Source organism: Pangasianodon hypophthalmus, chromosome 18, assembly GCF_027358585.1.
Source record: "Pangasianodon hypophthalmus isolate fPanHyp1 chromosome 18, fPanHyp1.pri, whole genome shotgun sequence".
Classification (NCBI taxonomy): Eukaryota; Metazoa; Chordata; class Actinopteri; order Siluriformes; family Pangasiidae; genus Pangasianodon; species Pangasianodon hypophthalmus.
Window position 1 is genome coordinate 1212452 of NC_069727.1, and position 24837 is coordinate 1237288.

At 36.2% G+C, this 24837-nt stretch overlaps 2 protein-coding genes across 5 annotated transcripts in view; one reads left to right on the top strand and one right to left on the bottom strand.

The window, feature by feature from the left end:
* Nucleotides 1-7724, top strand: part of syt1a (synaptotagmin Ia) — a 232393-nt gene extending 224669 nt beyond the window's left edge. For all 3 annotated transcript variants that reach the window (XM_034313332.2, XM_053241617.1, XM_034313330.2), the window contains one exon: nt 1504-7724. In XM_034313332.2, coding sequence (XP_034169223.1) covers nt 1504-1710 — 207 coding nt within the window. In that variant the 3' untranslated portion in view covers nt 1711-7724. The remainder of the gene's footprint in view (nt 1-1503) is intronic.
* Nucleotides 7725-10372: 2648 nt separating this feature from the next.
* The window catches only part of pawr (PRKC, apoptosis, WT1, regulator), a 42699-nt gene continuing 28234 nt past the window's right edge, over nt 10373-24837 (bottom strand). For both annotated transcript variants that reach the window (XM_034313335.2, XM_053241829.1), the window contains 4 exons: nt 22022-22056; nt 19473-19563; nt 17552-17656; nt 10373-13421 (listed from right to left, as the gene is read on the bottom strand). In XM_034313335.2, coding sequence (XP_034169226.1) covers nt 13335-13421; nt 17552-17656; nt 19473-19563; nt 22022-22056 — 318 coding nt within the window. In that variant the 3' untranslated portion in view covers nt 10373-13334. The remainder of the gene's footprint in view (nt 13422-17551; nt 17657-19472; nt 19564-22021; nt 22057-24837) is intronic.

Here is a 24837-nt window from a genome sequence, read left to right on the forward strand (position 1 = left end):
AGCCATTAGCAGTAGCTTTTTCTTTCTTCCTTAGAAAACTGGATATTATTCAGTGAGGAAAACTTACATTTTTAATGATAACGACTCTTTAAAACACCTAATCTTTGCTAACTCTGAGTTTAGCAGGCTGTAGATTTACATCCACATTATGGCGCTTCAAAATAAAGTGCTAAAGTTTACTGTGTGTGTGTGTGTGTGTGTCAACCTGGGAAAATCCTTTGTGTGATGAAATTTTTAACTATACGTAAGTTCTTAAGTCTGAAATATGTTTTTCAACCGGAAGTAAAGTTCTAGCATTTTAATCGCATTTAAAGATTTCATTCCAGTTCCACTGCAATACAAGAACACACTGATTTCTCTAAAAGGAACTGCTATACATGCTAATTTTAATTTAATTTCAAATAAATAAATCAAATATAGAAGTAATAAATACGATTATTCACTTTATGAATGATTATACGCATCATCGTCTCGTTACTGATCTCTGTGCACGATGAATCATCACTGAATCATTCACTCACCAATTCCCATTTTTTTCATTTTCAACTTTTACTTAACCAACAATTTGTACCGTTTACAAACTGAATTCTCTAGGCTTATGTGTGTTTCATTACAGCACATAACCAACACTTTGATCAAAGCATTATGTTCACTGTGTGAGGAATTCACATTTAGCTAGCCAGCTAGCTAATTAAGACATCTCCTTTAAGCTGGCTTTACACTAAACGATTTTCAGCCCAACACAAATCTTGATTGAGATCGGCGATCTTACAACGCATAATGTGACATGATTTAGTGCCACTTTTCTGACAGTGTGAGAAAGTTCTGATTAAAATCTCAGAATGTCAGTGCTGTTACGATGTTTGTATAAAATCGGCGAATAGGAGGACAGCTAACTCATGGAACAGCTACAAATAGAGTATGACAATAAATGAAACATGGTAATGGACAGAAAAAATCTCCATATTACCTCAATCGTAATTCGAAGACTGTTTGTGTTCACGTGAGCTCGTTTTGTGCACGAGCTAGTAGTGATTTTCTTTAATCGCAGGAACTTCATCGTATAATCTGACACGGAGCACACACACTATCACAGTCTGTTATCGAACTTTACTGATTTCACGTATAGACCTTATTGGGACTGTGTACAGAGTGACAAGAAATAATCTTTAAAAAGCAACGAAATCATACAGTGTGAACGTTTTGGCAATTATGATGGTTAAACTAGCTTCTTGTATACGTATATGACAAGGTCTCTGCAGAAAGGCTAGGCGAGGTTAGAAAGATATTAAAACATTTCTACATTTTAACATGTTGCTGAAATATATCTGTTTTCAAAAAGAATTTTGATCAAAACTCCAAACGTCCGACAGAGTTTTCCCAGAACACCACACAAAGCGATCGAGCTGAATTTTCAAGTCTTACCTAAAAAATCCAGTCACTTATCTGCAGAATTACTGATTGTATTCTTGTTTCTCTTTCTCTCTCTCTCTCTCTCTACAGAAAGTTCAAATCGTTATAACCGTTCTGGACTATGACAAGATCGGCAAAAACGATGCTATCGGTAAAGTTTTCGTAGGGCTGAACAGCACAGGCACCGAGCTTCGCCACTGGTCGGATATGTTGGCCAACCCACGGAGACCCATCGCCCAGTGGCACGTGCTCAAGCCAGAGGAGGAAGTGGACGCCCAGCTGTCCATCAAAAAATAAAAGCTCTGCTCCCTTTAGCCATTAACCCCGCCCCTTTTAGTGGTCCTAACCCAGTGCGTGTACATACCTCAGTGATGTATGGATCCTTTACACCCTCTAAAATCTTCTTCTTCTTCTTGTCTGGCAATGAAAAGCCTTCTTTTATAATAGTTGTCGGCATTTTGACCGCCCACTTGCCCCAACACAGACACACACACACACACACACACACACACACACACACACACACCCCTCAAGAGTTGTGTTTAACATTCCTTCCTGTCTTCGCCTGCTGTTTTGACCATCATCCATGACCTTTAACCCCCTTAAACCCTTCTTTTAAGCAATATGATCTGTGTAGATAGCGCATGAATGGAAAAAAACGTGTACCACAGGTGTATATATCCGTATGCAGACAAAAAAATACGATTTCTAGTTTGTGTTTGTATGTTGTTACCTGTTTCCTAATCTGTGTATATCTTGATGTTTTTACTAAGATATTCTATTTTAAATTATGTAAATGCAGATATAGCAGAGCCAATATTATATATAATAACAGCAGGATTTACGATATCTATCTTATTGCATTCCAGTTCAATATATACATATAGATTTCATACATATATATATATATATATATATATATATATATATATATATATATATATATATATATATATATGTATTTGAAAGAATTTCAACCTGCAAGACGAGAGTTTAGGGGTATTTCACAAAACTTTCCAAACTCTTTGGCTTAAAGAATTATTAGAAATAAAAATAGAGAATACAGAGAAACCCCGTATAAAATGGAATATTGTAATATATACGTATAACATCTTCAGTATATTACATTTTAGTATGGAAATATAGGCCATTAACTGATATGGTTCAGTCGGTAAAATATGCAGGAAGTTCTACAAGCACATGAGTTCTTAAACACTTTGCTTTTGCATTTCCTTATCATTGTTTAAGCAGCTCCTTAATTTCCCCCAAATCCTCAATCTGAACCTTATATTTTAAAGCCCAAGCATGAAGAAGTCACTAACCGTAGCCATTTAATCCTCAACGCTTTACCTTCCGTTAATTCGTTAAACTTTGTTAACAGACGTATTTCGTTAAATTTGTTAAAGACTCTAGCTTTGAAATTAATATTTTTGGTAATTGCATGTTTTTTTAAATTCTACTTTATTCTACACCGTCAGGCCTTTTGCCGTAAGGGAAAAAAAAATTAAAAGTTATGCGTTTTTTAACGAAATGATGCTGATTTTCTCCAGAAAAAGTCGGTATGTAATAATAACATACTGACTCTAAGAGACAAGCTTTTAAACACTGCCATTATTTTCAGGGAGGTGAGAAACGTACGTGACTTTCTCCTCATGCACATGCTCCACTTAGTGGCTGTAGCTTTTGGTTCTTTGGGAACAAGTATCCATTATTTTGGCCTTGAAGGTGCAAGATTGAAATTTTTTACTTTTCGTTGCCTCTTTACGCAGTGACAATAGCCTTAGCCATGCTTTTACTGCCAATCTCCTTACACAATGGCTACTGTTTTGCACTGTAGTTTGGACCAACGACAATAAAAATACAATGGTCGGTGATTTTTTTTGGATGAGACTGGAGACAGGTCTTAGTTCAGAGTAACTTTATTCAGTATTCAGTCAAAAAGTCACAACTTTTAAATGGATAGAAATGTTCAGTGGATTGTTTAAAAATTAACATATCTATTAAAAAAAAAAAAACACGTAACCGTAAAAGTTAATGGTCTGTAGAGGTGATATTATCAGCCAGGAATGTCCTTTAGTTCAGGTATAACATGAAAACACAATTTCACACAAATTGCTAAAATAATAAACCAGCCAAAAATGGCTAAATAAACAATATTAAAGAGTGATTGTTATAAACTCGGATATCAGGTGGTCATGACAGGACATGTAAATTCTGTACATATTCAAGTTTGCCATCAAGAAATCTGTTAAAGCTTCCTCCGTTTGTTCCTCCCCAAAAAAATTAAACAAAAACTTTAATAATGTTCAGGATAAACAGGTTTAAGAACATTAATTAGTGACGCATTTTCAGGCCACTTTGTTCTCGTTTAGATATCTTTAAAAAAAAAAAAAAAAGGTAACCGTAAAAGTTAATGGTCTGCACATATTAGTCCATAAAGTCCTTTACTACGGGTTTAATGTAACAACATTAATGGTCTCGCGATCGCAAATTTGTAAGAATTCGTAACAAAACCGCTTGTGTTAACAATCAGTAAGAATTATCACTCGTTTGACTACGAAACATTCAAGTCCAAGTCTGACAAGACAATGTGGACTTCTTACGATCATCGGTGATTAAAAGTGTTTTACGTTAAAATTTAAGTAAATTTTGTTGAGCTTCTACAAATTTTGTGACATCCAGGGTGAAGCAGCAGGTTTGATGTCGAACATCGTTGTTTCACGATTCCTGTTTCAGAGGAATTCCTGATGATCTTGTACGAAATTGCTTATTTCACAATTCAATTTAACAGTCGCAATTTTTAAGCAATTCTTCGTGATACAACTTGTACGAAATTCTTATTGATGGATAAGAAATTCTTAATGATCCTATAAAATTGTCTCACAAATTTGTACTAACTCTTAATGATCCAACTCGTATGCGACATTGAAAGGTTTAACAGGACATTTATTGCTTTTCTTAAATTTTTTGCATACAAATTTGCCAGGAATTTTTTCCAAATGTGTTCAAATGTGACCAAAAAAATTGGCCCTAATGTCCGCGGGTTAATGACTTACCATTTTGATGTAACATTTAAGAAAAGTTACGCTTTGCTCACGACTTCTGTACAAATTTCCTGTTTGAGATTCTGAGGGAAAAAAAAAAGACATGCTTTAGTACGGGTTTGCTGAGACCACACGACTGAACGAGCCCAAAAACATCGTAACTTCTCTCATAAATCCACTTGTATGAAATCCAAATGTTAGTATTCTTACGAATTTCTTTTTTTCGTGAGATCGCATGCGACAAGAGGACAAAGCAACAAGCATCAGTCCATTAAAACCATTAAAACCTCTTGTCATGGAGGAACCTCTTATGTATCCTAGATGCTAGCTTCAGGAGGAGTTTTTAAATGTTTTCAATGTTATCGTGTAGGTGATTAAAAAAAAAAAAAAAGATAGCAAACGAACGCTCTTTGTCATTCCATAGACGTCTCTGAGGACTGCTTCGTGTATCACTGTGACTGCCGTGTGTGTGTGTGTGCCGTAGAGATGTAGAGTTTTATCAATAACTATCTGTAGTGTAGTGTGTCGTGCAGCCATTTTTGTCCTTGCTACATACCGAGAAATACGGACGCGGACGCGTAGCGCGTGTACGGCGTCGTCGGTTTCCGAGCGATTCATCGCTCGATTCGATTTTATTTTTGAGCACTGTGCAATACTTCTATGTTCATCCCCATAGTGTTAAGTGGGTGATGTTGCCCGAGAACGATGATAATGATTTAGAAAATAAAAAGAATATAATGTACGTTATAATCACGATGTCAGTAGGACGCAGCACATGTAGATTGTGTGTATATATTCTATCTGAGCTCAACTTCAAATGTGTTAAGGCTTCCTCCCTTTTTTTAACTTTCTTTTGTCCAAAAACACACAGATCCAGCCATCTAAATATCACAGAATTACACTTATATCTAAAATATTAGAGTATAAATATATAAATATAAATATAAATATATATATATAAACCCCTGTCCCCACCAAAAATCCAAAATGCGTGTATATATTTTTATATTTGTGTTCACAGACAGCGTAAAACCTGAGAAATGTATCGTTATCTGTTTCAGTATCGATCGGTATGATTATTGATTTTGTTATCGTCGTTTGATGATTATTCTGGTTATCGTTCCTTTTTAGTGCCCTTTTATATTTAATATCAAACTCAGAATGTACAGTTCGGACTGTGTGTGTTTTATTATTTGGGACCAAGTATATAGTCGGCACTTTTATTTATTTATTTATTTTTGATTCAATGTCGCAATAAATATTGATTCGATCTCATCGAGTTACGACACGGCTTATTAAACACATATAATCACAATGTAATTATACGATGTAACCTCAATCCTTTATATTGTCGATATCTAAACATTTAGGGGGAAAAGTAGGTTTACGTTTATTGAACCAGGGTTATTTTTCTTGTTTGTTTCTGACGCAGCACGCTAATTTCTACACGATTAGACGAATTAGATGCAGTAACAGTAAGAGGCGGCATTGCTGTTTGCACTGTAAAGTAAAAGAGATAAAAGCCATTTTTAGCCCTGCAAAGCAATGCTGACTTTTACTGCAGCCTACCAAAGCATGCAACACACACACACACACACACACACACACACTGACACCGTGGTCTCTTTAACAAAACTTCGTCAGAATTCTGACAAGCTGATTCACGAACTGGTCGGTTTTGGCGAGAGATGTGGAGCTACAGGTCATCGGCATACAATCACAATATTAATAAACACTCAGTACGCTTGCTTATGAAGGCCAGAAGTGACCAGATTTTGTTCTGTGCAAATCTGTAGTATGGCTTTAGCAAGATAAAACAGTTCCACAAATATAAATTCATCCAAATATTGTAGTTATAAACAGTTCATTTTTTAAATTAGCTACTTCATTAGTATGGAATGTAACCAAACTCACTAACTCATTAGCGTTATTACAAATCCAGAGCCGTTGCCATCTTATGATTACAAATTTATTGTAATACAAATGTACTGTAATTGTTGACTAATCAATTCATATAAACCATTAAAATGAAGAGGTGGACTTGTAGCTTTACATCATTAAAATGTAATAAAGACTTTGTCCAAGTTTTGCGAGGACACATTGTAATCGCTCACCATTGTAAATAATTCATAAGAATTCTTGATGCTTCTTGTATGAAACGTTTTAAAAAAATATCACACTTTTTAATCTGGTGGAAAAATCACATCACTCAAGAAAATTCTTTAAAATTTTGCGACATCGTAATCTCTCACATCTACAATCTCTTTCTATGAGAAAAGACATCATACCATGATTGCGAAGAATTTACGAACAGTTAAAAATTATAATTAGAAAATTAAAAATTATAAACTTTTTTTTAAACTTGAGATGTAAATATCATTTGCAGCTTTTTCTAATTTAATAAAAAATAATTATTTACCAAAATTACATCGCTCAGAAACACTTCTTTAAAAAATTGAGAGAAAAAAAAAGAATTTGTAAAAATTCTCAGATTCAACTTGTAAAAGAAATTACAAATGGTTAGAAGTTTAAAGTTTATTGAAACAAAACAATATTGTCTGCACAAATGATCTTAGCAGGATTAACCAAACGTTACGATCTCCAGACCACAAATTTGTGAGAAATTTTTAACAATTTAACTTGTGTGAAAATTTAACACACATTCGAAACACTTTATGAGTACGAAAAAACACATTCATCAAAAATCTTCTGTTTGTTCGAGCTAGCTAGTGTGAAAAGCTACAGATTCTAGAAATGGAGGCGGAGTTAGCAGGTGAAATGACTTGTCAGAATTCTTACGATTTTCTTGTGAGATCAGTTTGACGAAACACAAAAAGTTGCTCCACTTGTTTGCTCGGTGAGAAAAAGCCACACTCTGGAGGAGAACCTTGTATAGAAATTAGAATCTGATGCTGTAGAAAGATCCCAGTTGCCTTTGTGTATATCAACTGCCTGCTTTTGTGTGTGGAAATTTTCTCTGTAATCTTGTAGAGTGTTTTTTCCTCTTCTCTTTTTATTTCTCTTTCTCTCTCTCGCTCTCTCTTGCGCTCTCTCTCTCTCTCTCTCTCTCTCTCTTTTCCCTGCCATAAATCTGGGTTATACGGTTCTATTGCGTGTGTAAACCTTCATTTTTCGACGAGGTGTTTTACGATTGCGTTCGACTTTGTGTAGTGATTCACTCTGTGAAGTTTCTGACTGTTGTTATATAACTTCATATACACAAAATGTTCAATAAAAATGTTTTATTTCCTGTTGATACAGAACACAGCTTGGAGTGGAGTGTTTTTATTTCAAAATCAAGCGTTTTAAAATATGTATTCAGTTTTAAATATATTATTCATTCCCATTTTGACATTAAAAAAAATCACTTATAACTATAAATAATTAGAAAATCATCAAATAATAAATGAAAAAATATTTCACATACTTCTTTTTTGTTTGTTTCAAGAAAAATACTCAGTTCCTAAATCAAATAGTTTTGTTTTGGTTAATAAAAAAATAATTAGAAATAATTAATTTAAAAAATAGTTAGTTTTGGTGAATAAAGTGATCCATGTATCTATCTACATTTATTATATAATTATTTGTATATTTTATTCAAATAATTTAATAATTAAGGGAATTATTCTTTAAATTTATACAATTATGTATTTATGTATTAAAATCATGTCAGTATTTAAATTTATTACAACAATTACGCATACAGTATATATTATAATCTTAATTACTGAAATAGTTTTTGACTTTTTTTTTTTTTCAATTTTACGCAAGTAATAAAATCTGGGGATTTAATTTAATTTGATTAATTTAATATAATTAAGAAGCATTCAATATAATTGCATTAACTTGAATAAACTGACACTTTTACTCCTAAATGAACAAGTGTTAAATTTTAACAATAAAAAGAAATGATTACTTAAAGATTAAGTGTTAATCTTTTACCTAATAAACACCTCCAGGATTAACACATAATTGTTCGAACACTTTTAGTAAATTCAATTGTTTTATTTGTGTAGCGCTTTTAACAATGGACACAAAGCAGCAAAAAATGCAGGATATAAATTTTAAATTTACGAATTTATCCCTAAATGTAATGAACACATTCGGTGTTAAATAAACTCCTATAAAATATAAAGTATAAAATTGAATTAACAGTAAAACTGATGAATAAACACCAAAAGCATTAGCTGCAGCTACAGTGTTGAATGAACATGGTACAGTGTTAAGTCTGATTCGAACACTCTAGGTGTTAATTCAGCACTTTAGACTTTACATTAGTCTTTATTCTGCTAAATAAAGATCGTATTATTACGGTGTATTAATTCTAAAAATTAAACAAGTGAGTCCTCGGCTTTCCTGTATAGCTGAATTTAGCATGTGTATGTTAATTATGACTCTCTTGCAAATATCTCTGAAAAGTTTATAATGAGAAACGACAACAGAACAGAAAGAGAGCACTAAAAATAAAACATAAGACATGAAGATGGCGAGAAATGAGCAAAATGATTAAAAAAAGAGTAAAAGTCAAAAGAAAAATGACCTCTACTCTGGAGAGAAAGTCAACTCCTGTCTCTGTAATAAAGTCAGAATAAAGAAAGAATAAAATAACGATCAGAGGAGAAGAGAAGTGCTATTAGCACCAGGAGGAAAAGGAGAGACAAAAGAAAAAAGAGGGAAAAATAAATGACCTTTAGGACCTGAAGTACCTCTCTGTCGCTAGTTCTATAAAAATGCTAATTCGGATGTGTGCATGTCCCCGAGCTCAGGGCAGAAGGATGAAGCAATTACTGAAGCGTCAGAGTGACGGCAGAGAATCTAACCACCTCTGTGGCAGTGCTTTATTAATATACATATACGCCTTACCTTCCCAGAATGCAACACGTCTCTTCATTCCTTCCCAGAATGCAACACGTCTCTTCATTCCTTCCCAGAATGCAGCACGGCCATTTATTCCTTCCCAGAATGCAACACATCTCTTCATTCCTTCCCAGAATGCAACACGTCTCTTCATTCCTTCCCAGAATGCAACACAGCCATTTATTCCTTCCTGTACTACAACAACGCCCTTGTTCTTGCTCTTCTTTCTTTCCCATGATGCAACACCTCTCTTTATTCCTTCCCTTCTTTCTTTCCCATGATGCAACACGTCTATTCTTTCTTTCCCATGATGCAACACGTCTCTTCATCCCTTTGCTTCTTTCTTTTCCATGATGCAACACGTCTCTTCATCCCTTTGCTTCTTTCTTTCCCATGATGCAACACATCTCTTCTTTCTTTCCCATGATGCAACACATCTCTTCATCCCTTCCCTTCTTTCTTTCCCATGATGCAACACGTCTCTTCTTTCCTTCCCATGATGCAACACGTCTCTTCATCCCTTCGCTTCTTTCTTTCCCATGATGCAACACGTCTCTTTATTCCTTCGCTTCTTTCTTTCCCATGATGCAACACGTCTCTTTATTCCTTCGCTTCTTTCTTTCCCATGATGCAACACGTCTCTTTATTCCTTCGCTTCTTTCTTTCCCATGATGCAACACGTCTCTTCATCCCTTCGCTTCTTTCTTTCCCATGATGCAACACGTCTCTTTATTCCTTCACTTCTTTCTTTCCCATGATGCAACACGTCTCTTTATTTCTTCACTTCTTTCTTTCCCATGATGCAACACGTCTCTTTATTTCTTCACTTCTTTCTTTCCCATGATGCAACACATCTCTTTATTCCTTCACTTCTTTCTTTCCCATGATGCAACACGTCTCTTTATTTCTTCACTTCTTTCTTTCCCATGATGCAACACGTCTCTTTATTCCACTCATATTTACTATGTTTATCAAAATTAGTCATTGACAAAATAACACTGAGTTCAGAACTTTGTTAACAAATTAACACACACACACACACACACACACACACACGGTGAGATAATCAGAATCTTTATTAAATGACTTCATCTTCTGTACATGCATAATGCCAAAGAATGGAAGAAAAGAGAGAATGAAGTTATAATTCTCTCCTGAAAAGCCACACACTGCTAGTTCTGCTACGTGAACATGAAACCCGGCCACGAGAAAAGCGTGAAGGAGAAATATAACAGCTGTTTATAATATTTCTATAACCAGAAATTGATTTGGTTTAGATGATAAATCTGAGATATCAGAAATAGCTACAGCTAACCATATACTGCAAAAAAAAAAAAAAAAAAGCTTGTAAACATCTGAAAAACACAACCGACAAAAAAAAAATCTATATGACGGATATGGGGGAAAAAAAATCAGTTATACATGATTTCATATAGTGATGAAAGTGTTACAATTTTCAACAATTTTATTACAAACAACTAGAATTGATATTCTAAAATAACGAAAAATAGAAATAACGTGCAATTCTAGGCATTTCAGCAAAAACAATCCTGTTTCCTTTTCATTTTGGTCCCAAACGCTAGTTTTAGATAGAAATAAAAAAAAAAATAAATAAAAAAAAAAACTCCATTTTCAAACTTTAAAGCCGCTAAATTGATAATAAACAGCTAGCTAGCAAGCTAACGTAAAGCTCTCAAAATCAACATGCTAGTGTTCGATAGAAAAGTTGGCGCAGCTAGCATACGAGATTAGTGCTAAATATAAATTAATAAAAATTATTAAAGAATCCAAAATATTAGCATGTTATCTGTCAAAATCATAACTTTTTCTTCATCATAGCCAATTCAGTAACTAGCTGATAGAAGAACTAGCAGCTAACGAATGTGACAAGCGCTAATATTAAATTGACACTCAGCTAACGACTCCAAAATGCTAGCATTTGTATTGTACAGCATTCACTAGCTACCTAAGTGGCTAGTCAGCAGCTAGCATAAGTGATGTCACTCCACAGTGAAAGAATCCAAAATGCTAATGTTTGATAAAGGAGTCGCTAGAAAAACAAACACCAAAATGACTAATTAGCAGCTAGAACATGAGATTAGTGCTAAACATAAATTATCAATAAATATTAATATTTTATAGAAAAGTTGCTAGAAAAGAGAATGTACCTAATTTAATAACTAGCTAACAGGATAACTAGCAGCTAGTGAATGTGACTAGCGCTGAAAATAAATCAACACTCAGCTAACGACTCCAAAATGCTAGCATTTGCTAGAAAAATGAGAACTTTATAATGTTCAGTTGAATGTTACAATATTCCGAATTGCTAGCTAACTGGCTAGTGAGCAGCTAGCAAATGCTAATGTTTATAAGAGCCGTTAGAAAAGAAATGAAAATTCTTAGTTAGTAGCCAAATAAATTGTTAATTCATAGCTAGCATACAGGATTAGAGCTATAAATAAATCAACAATCAGATTTACTCCGAATCAGAAGTGCTAATATTCAGTGAAAAGAGAATGTCTTAATTTTATGCGTCAGTGTTTGATCTGACAGGTGCTAGGAAAACAATCACTCTGCACTACTGTAGTGTATTTAATAGCTAACTGGCTAATGAGCAAAGGAACACATCACAACTTTGTCATCTAATTAGCAGCTAGCTGATAGAAGTCTAGCGCTAAGGATATATCTAAACACTCGGCTAAAGTTCCAAAATGCTAGTTTCTGTTAGAATAAGAGGGATTGTTATTACATTCAGTACAACATCAGCTAGCTAGCTAACTGGCTAATCAGCAGCTAGCATACGGACAGCATATATAGCACTCTACAGCTAATGAATCCAAAATGCTAGCGTTTGACAGGAAAAACATAGAAAATAACAACATAGTGATAACTTCAACTCATATGCTAGCTGCTAATTAGCCAATTTGCTAGATTTTAACTGATTAGCTAAATAGTGATTAGTGCTAATCACCACACACTCAGCTAAACACTCCACAATGCTAGTGTTTGATCAAGAAATCTGTAGAAAAATAAACTTGTACACCAATTAACAGCTAATAGGCTAACACCTGGCATATTGGCATTAGTGTTAAACATAAATCAACCCTCCAAAATGCTAGTGTTAGAAGTGATAGAGGACGGCTACTTTGTGCTAGCGTAGTCTATTCATCTATACAACATGCTAGTGTTTGATAGTAGACTGCTAGCAAAAAAAAATCATACTTTGTACTAAAATAGGCTTTGTGTTAGCTAGGTTATAGGCTACTTAGCAGCTAGCATACGAGATAGCACTCCAAAATACTAGTGTTTGACAGAAAACTGCTAGCAAAAACAAATATGAATTCATTAGCTAGACAAATACTAATTGTCAGCTAGCACATGAAAGAGTGCACTACATAAATCAACACTCAGCTAAAAGCCTTGAAAATGTTAATATTTAATAAAAACTGCTAAGTTTGTTGTAGTGTAGCCTATTCGCTAACCATGTTTTAGGACAATTAGCAGCTAACATATGACTTAGAAATACTAGTATTTAATAGAAAAATGTTTAATCTGCATACTTTGTGGTGGTTTAGCCTATTTTTTATCTAGGTAACAGGTTAGCAGCTAGCATATGATTTGACAAAAACCATGACAAAACGCTAGTGTTTGGTTAAAAAAAAAAACTTTGCGCTAGTGAAGACTATTCATTAGGTAGATAAAGGCTAATTAGCAGCTAGCATATGAGTTAAGCATTCCAAAGTACTAGTGTTTGATAATGTGCACTATTGGTAATGGATAATGTTTTAGCAAGAATGATAACTATCATGAGCTAGCGTTTGGGACGTAGCCAAAATAAACACTTCAAAAAAAAAAAAAAATTAGAAAATGCCGACGGACAGGTGATGCCATAGCAACGTACATTCATCCTCCGAAATTTTCCGTATGTACACAGACATTTACATTAAATACGACATTTCTAGAACTTTCCGTAGGACTTTCCTGTTTTTTTTCTCTCATGGTGTTTCGGTCTTCACGCTTCTACCTGGTCAGCTGACCGACGACCTTCAGCAGAGTTTTATTCTCCTGCTTCAGCTGCTCATTCTCATCCTCAATGTCATCCAGGTCCTGAAAAAATGTAGGACAGAAACGTTAGTGAAGATAAAATGGCTGTGTTAGTGAAGATAAAATGGCTGCGTTGGTGAAGATAAAATGGCTGTGTTGGTGAAGATAAAATGGCTGCGTTGGTGAAGATAAAATGGCTGTGTTGGTGAAGATAAAATGGCTGTGTTAGTGAAGATAAAATGGCTGTGTTGGTGATGATAAAATGGCTGCGTTGGTGAAGATAAAATGGCTGCGTTGGTGAAGATAAAATGGCTGTGTTGGTGAAGATAAAATGGCTGTGTTGGTGAAGATAAAATGGCTGTGTTAGTGAAGATACAATGGCTGTGATGGTGAAGATACAATGGCTGTGATGGTGAAGATAAAATGGCTGTGTTGGTGAAGATAAAATGGCTGTGTTAGTGAAGATAACAGGGCTGTGCTGGGGAAGATAAAATGGCTGCGTTGGTGAAGATATAATGGCTGTTAGTGAAGATAAAATGGCTGTCTTAGTGAAGATAACAGGGCTGTGTTGGGGAAGATAAAATGGCTGTGTTAGTGAAGATAAAATGGCTGTTGTTGAAGATAAAATGGCTGTGTTGGGGAAGATAAAATGGCTGTGTTGGGGAAGATAAAATGGCTGTGTTAAGTGAAGATAAATTGGCTGTTAGTGAAGATAAAATGGCTGTGTTAGTGAAGATAAAATGGCTGCTTTAGTGAAGATACAATGGCTGCGTTAGTGAATATATAAAATGGCTGCGTTAGTGAAGATAAAATGGCTGCGTTGGTGAAGATAAAATGGCTGTTTTGGTGAAGATAAAATGGCTGTGTTGGTGAAGATACAATGCCTGTGTTAGTGAATATATAAAAATGGCTGCGTTAGTGAAGATAAAATGGCTGCGTTAGTGAAGATACAATGGCTGCGTTAGTGAAGATACAATGGCTGCGTTAGTGAAGATACAATGGCTGCGTTAGTGAAGATACAATGGCTGCGTTAGTGAAGATAAAATGGCTGTGTTAGTGAAGATACAATGGCTGCGTTAGTGAAGATACAATGGCTGTGATAGTGAAGATAAAATGGCTGTGTTAGTGATACAATGGCTGTGTTAGTGAAGATAAAATGGCTGCTTTAGTGAATATATAAAATGCCTGTGTTAGTGAAGATACAATGGCTGCGTTAGTGAAGATAAAATGGCTGCTTTAGTGAAGATACAATGGCTGCTTTAGTGAAGATACAATGGCTGCGTTAGTGAAGATAAAATGGCTGCTTTAGTGAAGATAAAATGGCTGTGTTAGTGAAGATACAATGGCTGTGCTGGTGATAAAATGGCTGTGCTGGTGATAAAATGGCTGCGTTAGTGAATATATAAAATGGCTGTGTTAGTGAAGCTAAAATGGCTGTGTCAGTGAAGATACAATGGCTGTGTCGGTGATGATAAAATGGCTGTGTTGGTGAAGATAAAATGGCTCTGTTAGTGAAGATACAATGGCTCTGTTAGTGAAGATAAAATGGCTGTGTTGGTGATAAAATGGCTGCGTTAGTGAATATATAAAATGGCTGTGTTAGTGAAGATAAAATGGCTGTGTTAGTGAAGATACAATGGCTGTGTTAGTGAAGATAAAATGGCTGTGTTAGTGAAGATAAAATGGCTGTGTTAGTGATGATAAAATGGCTGTGTCGGTGATGATAAAATGGCTGTGTTGGTGAAGATAAAATGGCTCTGTTAGTGAAGATAAAATGGCTATGTTAGTGATAAAATGGCTATGTTAGTGATAAAATGGCTGCGTTAGTGAATATATAAAATGGCTGTGTTAGTGATGATAAAATGGCTGCGTTAGTGAAGATAAAATGGCTGTGTTGGTGAAGATAAAATGGCTGTGTTGGTGATGATAAAATGGCTGTGTCGGTGATGATAAAATGGCTGTGTTGGTGAAGATAAAATGGCTGCGTTAGTGATGATAAAATGGCTCCGTTGGTGAAGATACAATGGCTGTGTTAGTGAAGATAAAATGGCTGTGTTAGTGATGATAAAATGGCTGCGTTAGTGAAGATAAAATGGCTGTGTTAAGTGAAGATACAATGGCTGTTAGTGAAGATACAATGGCTGTTAGTGAAGATAAAATGGATGTGTTAGTGATGATAAAATGGCTGCGTTAGTGAATATAAAATGGCTGTGTTAGTGATGATAAAATGGCTGTGTCGGTGATAAAATGGCTGTGTTAGTGAATATATAAAATGGCTGTGTTAGTGATGATAAAATGGCTGTGTCGGTGATAAAATGGCTGTGTTAGTGAATATATAAAATGGCTGTGTTAGTGATGATAAAATGGCTGCGTTAGTGAAGATAAAATGGCTGTGTCTGTGATAAAATGGCTGTGTTAGTGAATATATAAAATGGCTGTGTTAGTGATGATAAAATGGCTGCGTTAGTGAAGATAAAATGGCTGCGTTAGTGAAGATAAAATGGCTGTGTTAGTGATAAAATGGCTGCGTTAGTGAATATATAAAATGGCTGTGTTAGTGATGATAAAATGGCTGTGTTAGTGAAGATAAAATGGCTGTGTTGGTGAAGATACAATGGCTGTTAGTGAAGATAAAATGGCTGTGTTGGTGAAGATAAAATGGCTGCGTTGGTGAAGATAAAATGGCTGCGTTGGTGAAGATAAAATGTCTGTGTTAGTGAAGATACAATGGCTGTGTTGATGATGATAAAATGGCTGTGTTATTATTAGAGGATGTTAGCTAAACACAAACACGTACTTATTAGCATCATAAAATACAAAGTATTAAATATAGCTAGTTGGCTAGTGTTACAGCAGGAGAATATCATTAGATTAGGATGTTAGCTAAACAAAAATATAAAGCCAGCTGATTAATAATAATCATAAAATGTAAAGTAGTTAATATAGCTAGCTAGCTACTATTAGAATTGCATTGCATTATGTTAGCTAAACAGCTAGTCATTAGCTTCATAAAGTTAGTTGACTAGTGTTACAAACGTGACTGACACATGGCATACATTTCCAAAGATGAATAGTTAGCTAGTTACAGCACCCAGTAGCTAGTTAGCATTAAGCTACACAGGTCTGTCAGTGCAGTATGCTAGCTAAAGATAGCTAGCTGTGAGGTGGTCATTAGATTAGCTAAAGGTAAATAGCACACTAGATATTTCACAGTGTAACAGCTGTGTTTTTTCCCCTCATGGCTGTAATGATGGAGGATCGATTTGTTCTATAGTGAGGATGTTCCGTCCTTCAGCTCTGATTAGAACAGATTAAACATTAGCGCCTGCATTAGCGGTAAATGAGCTGCGCTGTCTCATCGGCTCTCTCACGCCAAACTGACAACTTCCATTTTCACTTTCCTCCATCAACACCGAGCGCTACAGCCGAGTAAAACACACACAACAGGGAAGGTGCTCAGGACCAGGACATGAGTTCTACTTTTCTTCCTTTTATTTATTTATTTTACATTTTTAATTTTTACATTTTTTTTTATTTACAACCGGACTGATATCTCTGAAATATAGTCTGGAGAAAAAAATGGTTGTATTAATGTTTTAGGAGTGTAACAATATAAACCAAATTTTAGCTATGTTTTATTCATTAAAGAAAGACACGTCATACTTTTTATCCCTTTACAATTTCCTGTTGTCACTTACGTTATAGCAGCTATAAACAGTCGTTCCCTCACCAGCCTCTCTTTATTCTCTCTCTCGAAGTTCATAAGAGAAAAAAAATGCAACTTGTCTTTTGTTACAGAGAAACCACAAAGCAGCGTAAACTCCTCTGTCCTGAAGATGTCGGAAAACATAAAGTTCCAGCTTTACCTCTGACTGTTACAAAGCGCTGACACTGGAGACTCCTTCCATACATGTTACATAAACATCTCCTAACAGAAAACCTCACCATATCAATGATTATTTTTTAATCTGTGTTTATTATTAGTGGAGCGTCCGCTGTACGAGTCCCTGTGAATGAGCTGTTACTATAGAAACCATAGCGTATTAGATCGAGTGCATTAATATAAACCTGCACTATAGAAAATTAATCACCACCTTCTGACCAATCACAATCCAGAATTCAACAAAAAAGTGTGTAAATGAAAGTGTGTGTGTGTGTGTGTGTGTGTGTGTGTGTGTGTGTGTGTAAGTCACCCGGTTTAACAGATCGATTTCCTCCTTTAGTTTAACAATCAGCTCATCTTTATCCTGATGAGACTTCAACAGCTGAGCGTTCTCCTGCCTCTCCAGAGCCAGCTCCTGCACACACACACACACACACACACACACACACACACAAAACAGCGATCCATTAATCCACAATGCTTTTATAGACATTTGCTAGAAGCTACCTGGATAACTTTGATTTAATAAAAATGTCTTTGGGTCAAAAATCCAAAAAAAACCCACAAAAATTACTACTATACATAAATATTGATTGATTGATTGATCAGAAATTAATGACTTTCCCTCTTCCACATATATCTGGATCTGTCACTGGAACCAACACACATTCATCTGGATCTTTATGGCCCAGTGTGAGTAATTTAATGTAATTAGGAGTTTCCTGCTCCATATATGGCTCTTTTCACTTGGCTTTTTTTACACGTCGTCTCAGTAAAACCTTATCTGTGTGTGAAACTCTGAAAGCTTTCCAAAGTTTCTCTCCGTGTTTCTCCAGCGCTGACCTTTCCCTCAGACATTTCCCTCGTATAAACCACCCAGAGTTCATCCACATGCATGCTGCAGTTCCAAATGTCAGAGTGTGTTTAAAGAGAAACTCTTTATCATTACTCACTTTCAACATCACATTATAGTTATTTAACAGCATCATAATTAAATGCACACACACATTTTTATGTATATAACTGTAATTATAACTATATACAGCTATAATTAACTGCAGTGTACTTCAGTAATGGTTGGAGATGTAGTAAATATGATGTGTAAAAAAAAAAAAAAAAAAGGAAAAAATTATGAGGATATGTGGTTCATGTTCATTTTTTTTCTCCTCCTGATTTAACGCCTCATCCTGATTTAACTTCAGCAGAAAAATAAACTATAAATATATTTTTATTAGAGTTATAGAAATCTGTTTCTTTATTTACTATGATTAATTTTTCATGATATATTTTACAGAAGGAAATGTACGAAGAAGATGTACATCTGATCAAAAATCTAAGTCCGGTTCAAAAATCAATGCTCCTGATACAATGTAACCATGGCAACTGTAAATAAGAGTGTCTGCTTGGTAGGTGTTTATCCTTATTTACCACTCCTAACCAAACATTGTTATTACAGAGAAAATAATTATTTATAACCTTCAGTGCATGGGAACGAGCAAGATCAAACACCATGTAAAGATCTAACACTGAGTACAAATAAAACACCAGGAAAAGATCAAACACCATTTAAAGATCAAACATCATGGAAAAAAATAAAACACCAGGTACAGATCAAACACCATGAACAGATTAAACACCAGGTTCGGATCAAATCAAAAGCAGGTAAAGATCAAACACCACATAAAGATCTAACACAGAGTACAAATAAAACACCAGGTACAGATTAAATGCCATGTAAAGATCAAACACCATTTCAAGATCAAACACCATGGGAAGATCAAACACTACTGACAGATCAAACACCATGTAAAGATCAAACACCAGGTACAGATCAAACACTATGGACAGATCAAACACCAGATACAGATCAAACACCATGGAAAGATCAAACACCATGGACAGATCAAACACCAGGTACAAATGAAACACCAGATCCAGGTACGGATCAAACACTACTGACAGATCAAACACCATGGAAAGATCAAACACCATGGACAGATCAAACACCATGGACAGATCAAACATCATGGGAAGATAAACACCAGGTACAGATCAAACACTACTGACAGATCAAACACCAGGTACAGATCAAACACCACGGACAGATCAAACACCATGGACAGATCAAACACCAGCTAAAAATTAAACACCAGATCACGGTATAAAACAGACACCACACACAGATTAAAACACCAGACATGGATTTAATGGTTATGAAGTTTCATCAGTACCTTCTCTAGCTCCTCAATCCTCCTCTCCAGTCCCGAGTTGCCGTGACGAGCATGAGTCTGACGAAGTCTGTTTCCTCCTACATCATCCTCACTATAACACACACACACACACACACACACACACACACACACACACACACAGAGAGAGAGTGTATTTCAGTGTTGCATATAGATCATGGGCTGTTTACTTATAATTGAAATTTCCAATAATAATGATGGGCGTGTCGGAGTAAGATGGACGGGCGTGTCGGAGTAAGATGGACGGGCGTGTCTGAGTAAGATGGACGGGCGTGTCGGAGTAAGATGGACGGGCGTGTCGGAGTAAGATGGACGGGCGTGTCTGAGTAAGATGGACGGGCGTGTCGGAGTAAGATGGACGGGCGTGTCGGAGTAAGATGGACGGGCGTGTCGGAGTAAGATGGACGGGCGTGTCTCAAGCTCACATATTAACATATTTTAGTCAGTTGACTAATAGAATTTGTGAAAATACATGTGCATGTGTGAATGTCAAGCACTTTCTTCTCCCTATTTGAAGACCCTCCCACATTCTTGCTTTAATTTAAGCCCATTAAGAGCCAATTCTTATGCCCATATATAGACTCTAAGACCTGCCAATATTCATATTTATGGGCTTTAAGACACACCCACTCTGAACTGTTTTAATTTCCATATATGGATTAAAAAAACCTACCCACATTCCTATGTATGGGCTTTAAGGCACCGCCTACTTACAGCTGCTCTTTATGCTCAAACAGGGAGTCAAAGACCCTCCCACATTCCCATATATGGACATAAAAGTGTGACCAATTAGAGCCTCTCCTATGCTCATCTACGGACTAAGTAACCCACTCACTTAGAGCTGTTCTAATTTCCATATATGGACTTAAAGAGCCAGTTATATTCATATGTATGAGCTTTATTAATAATAAAGTGAACTAAGCATACAGGTGCTGAATCCGGAAATTCAGAATCGTCCGTTTACTACATTATCAACCTGTAATAATTTGCATATTCTACTGTGATAGGTTCAAATCATGAATTTAATGACGCCACAAGCGCATACATAACCCCGCCCACAAATCAGCTTGGAGAAGGAAATGGTAAAATGTGACTTTAGGAAAAACATAATAACAAAATTCTACCAAACTCTGAAATCTGCAGAATCAGGATCAGCACCCAGGAGCAGTTTAAGATTGAAAACTATTCTGTCTGTCTCAGCAGGAGCGTAATGTCACTGAGTGTCCCTCACACTCCGAGGACATGAACACACCGATTGGACATCTGCTCCTTTCCTCCCAAAGCGCCTCACACTCAATCTGCAGCACACACTCCGCTTCAGCTTCCTCATCACGCTCACACACACACACACACGCCACTCTCGCTAGGTGTGATTTAAACCGTATCGCTGTTTAACTTTACACAAATGGGGCGAGGAACTGCATCCACCTCACACATTACTTTACCCACAATCCTCAGCGTGCAGGCGAAGAGGGGACTGTCCATCACCGAGAGCTGTTTTAGCTTCCTCACTTATGACACGCTGGTGTTAGATTTTATCCAGTGAGCTCTCTGCGATCACTTTTTATTAAAACGATGGCTGTTACGATTAACACATTAAGGCACATGATTAATTTTAAAATGTCTTAAAACACGTTGTTATTTTAATCACATTAATACACAGCCAACGCTAAGGTATATGCTACTATGGTAGACACAGACAACACTAGGACAATGTGCTGTAACATCGTGTTTTAAAATCATAGGCTGTTGTTACCGTACTTTAAAATGAATAAACGTGATGGAGAAGAAAGGGGAGAGTTTATACGGTTATTTTCTTTTATAAAAAAAACACTCCCAGAAGATCCAGTGGACGCTGATGTCGTAGCCTTCCACCTTCTCGGAAGAAGTATGATGTCTTCAACTTACTATTCGAAAATAAAACACATCGGTGTGAAAAAACTGCTAGGTTGAGTCAACTACAGCAGCACTGACAGGACTACAGGACGTCGCTTAGCAACCACAACTACCTCGGTATGAGTGCGCATTTCAGGGACAGCTCATGGACAACTGTTATGTTGTCGCACTGTGTGAACTTTATTAAACAGTTTTATTTGAGCCAAACAAGAGAACACAAGTCATGACGTTAGTATCAGAACTTTCTAGCTGAGTTAAGACTGAATGACAGACAGCATCTTATAACATTTCATTCCTTTATGCTGTTTAATGCACTAAAGAACATCATCAGGAATAACAGCAGAGCCAACTGCAGGACGATGATCTGCCGGTGTAGTTCATTTCTAGCTTCTATACCTGTGTGAAGCACCGTTATATTATTGCGCTGAAAAATTACAGCATTTGTGTGTGTATTTATTTTTATCTCTATGTTGAGATTTGTGATTAGGAACAAATAAAACTCCTGGAGTTAAACACTATTATACTACTATTAGTTTATGGTTTTTCATGAAATCTCAACGTGATTAAATGTGCAACATGCAACAGAAAGTCTGCGATTAGTGTGTGTGTGTGTGTGTGTGTGTGTGTGTGTATACCTTTTGTGGCGGCCACTGCTTGACCTCGTTGTGTCCTAGGGAAGAAAAGAGGGGAAAAAAACAGTAAATAGAGTGGAGTTTCAATAAAAGTCCACATTTCTGATTTTCTTCCTAAAGTCTGCAGAGAAACTGCTCACACAAGCTGAGAGAGAGAGAGAGAGAGAGAGAGAGAGGGAGGGAGGGACAGAGGCGATGAAGGCTAAGAACATATTATTATTATTATTATTATTATTAATTGCGGCAATAATTTCTTTTTCCTATTTTTCTTCTTTACATTTAATTTCAGCTGATCTTTCTTTCTCTTCTTCCATGTTCCTTTAATGTCTTTTTCATTCATTGATTCATTGATTATTTCTTTTGATTCTTCCTTTTACATTTCTCTGTTTTGTGTCTGTTTTTTCCTCTTTCTAGTTTCCTGCTTATTCTGGTTAACTGCTTCCTGTCTTTCTCTCTTCCTTTTATTTCTTTCTTTGCACCATTTCTTTCTGTTTTTTATTTTTTTATTTTTACTTTTTTTGGAGTGTGACCCATCTTAAAAATTCTGCAACAGAAATGCTTGTGCTTGTGTGTGTGTGTGTGTGTGTGTGTGTGTGAAGCTGTTCACTGTGTCACACTTCAGTCCCATTAACACTACCATTTTACACAGAGTACTCTCTTTTTGGTGCAGTAAATTCAAATAGAGGGAAAAAAGACGGGGGAAAAACAAACCGTGACATTCCAAAGTGGACAGGAAATTAAATTATAAGAGAAGGTGAAACGTGTTCTGTTAAATTTAACATTGTTTTTAAATAATAAATAAAATGTTGTAAACATATTTGATGTAATATTTAAGCATTATTAGTGAAATTCTGTGCAATTTGGAGGTAAATTAAGTGTAAAAGATTTTTAATGAGTCTGAGGTTGAGTTCAAACAGAAGCCAGTGAAGTGAGGTGAGATCAAGAGTGTACAGCTTCTAAATTCAGCAGGTCTGTGTGTGTGTGTGTGTGTGTGTTCTGATGCATTATTCATGTCTAATCTCCACTAAATCACATGCACACTGGGTAAAAAATAAATTATATTCATAGGTATGTGTTTAACTGTTAAAACCATCAAATCTCAAAAGGCAAAGCTGACTAAGAATAGCACCACTCTATGCTGCTGCCGTGACTGCTCTATCCTCCTGCCGTGACTGCTCTATGCTGCTGTCGTGACTGCTCTATGCTGCTGTCGTGACTGCTCTATGCTGCTGTCGTGACTGCTCTATGCTCCTGCCGTGACTGCTCCATCCTCTTGTCGTGACTGCTCTATGCTCCTGCCGTGACTGCTCTATGCTCCTGCCGTGACTGCTCTATGCTCCTGCCGTGACCGCTCTATTGTCATATTTTTTCTGCTCTATCCTACTGACATAAATACTCTGTTGTCCCAATGTCACCTATCTATCCTTCTGACATCACCATTCTATCCCAGTGACATTACTGCTCTATTCTCCTGACATTACCTCTCTACCATCTGAACATTAGCGCTTTATCCTCCTGATGTGAACGTAATGTTGGCCAGTAATGGTACCAATGGCCCTATCCTTTGAACATTACTGCTCTATCCTCCTGACATTAACACTCTATCCTGATAACATCAATGCTCTGTCCTTCCGATGTTACCACTCTATCCTCCTGACATTACTGCTTTATCCTCCTGACGTCAACGCTAATAATAACATTACTGACCTATCCTAAGAACATTTCCGCTCTATCCTAATAACATTACTGCTCTATCCTAATAACATTACTGTTCTATCCTAGTATCATTACTCTTCTATCCTAAGAACAGGAACTCTCTATCCTCCTAAAATTATGGCTCTATCCTAGTAAAACTACCTCTCTATCCTCCTAACATTACCTCTTTATCCCACTAAAATTACTGCTCTATCCTAGTAACATTGCCACTCTATCCTATCTTAGTAACATTACTGCCCTATCCTAGTACCATTACTGCTCTGTCCTAGTAACATTACTGCCCTTTGCTAGTAACATTACTGCTCTATGTTCCTAACATTACTGCTCTATCCTAGTAACATTACTGCTCTATCTAGTAACATTACTGCTCTATGTTCCTAACATTACCTCTCTATCCTAGTATCAGTACTGCTCTATGCTAGTAACATTACTGCCCTATGCTAGTAACATTACTGCCCTATCCTAGTAACATTACTGCCCTATCCTAGTAACATTACTGCCCTATGCTAGTAACATTACTGCTCTATCCTAGCAACATTACTGCTCTATCTAGTAACATTACTGCTCTATGTTCCTAACATTACTGCCCTATGCTAGTAACATTACTGCTCTATCCTAGTAACATTACTGCCCTATGCTAGTAACATTACTGCTCTATCCTAGTAATATTACTGCCCTATCCTAGTAACATTACTGCTCTATCCTAGTAACATTACTGCCCTATGCTAGTAACATTACTGCCCTATGCTAGTACCATTACTGCCCTATCCTAGTAACATTACTGCCCTATGCTAGTAACATTACTGCTCTATGTTCCTAACATTACTGCTCTATGCTAGTAACATTACTGCTCTATGTTCCTAACATTACTGCCCTATCCTAGTAACATTACTGCCCTTTCCTAGTAACATTACTGCCTTATCCTAGTAACATTACTGCTCTATGTTCCTAACATTACTGCTCTATGCTAGTAACATTACTGCTCTATGTTCCTAACATTACTGCCCTATCCTAGTAACATTACTGCCCTATCCTAGTAACATTACTGCCCTATCCTAGTAACATTACTGCCCTATCCTAGTAACATTACTGCTCTATCCTAG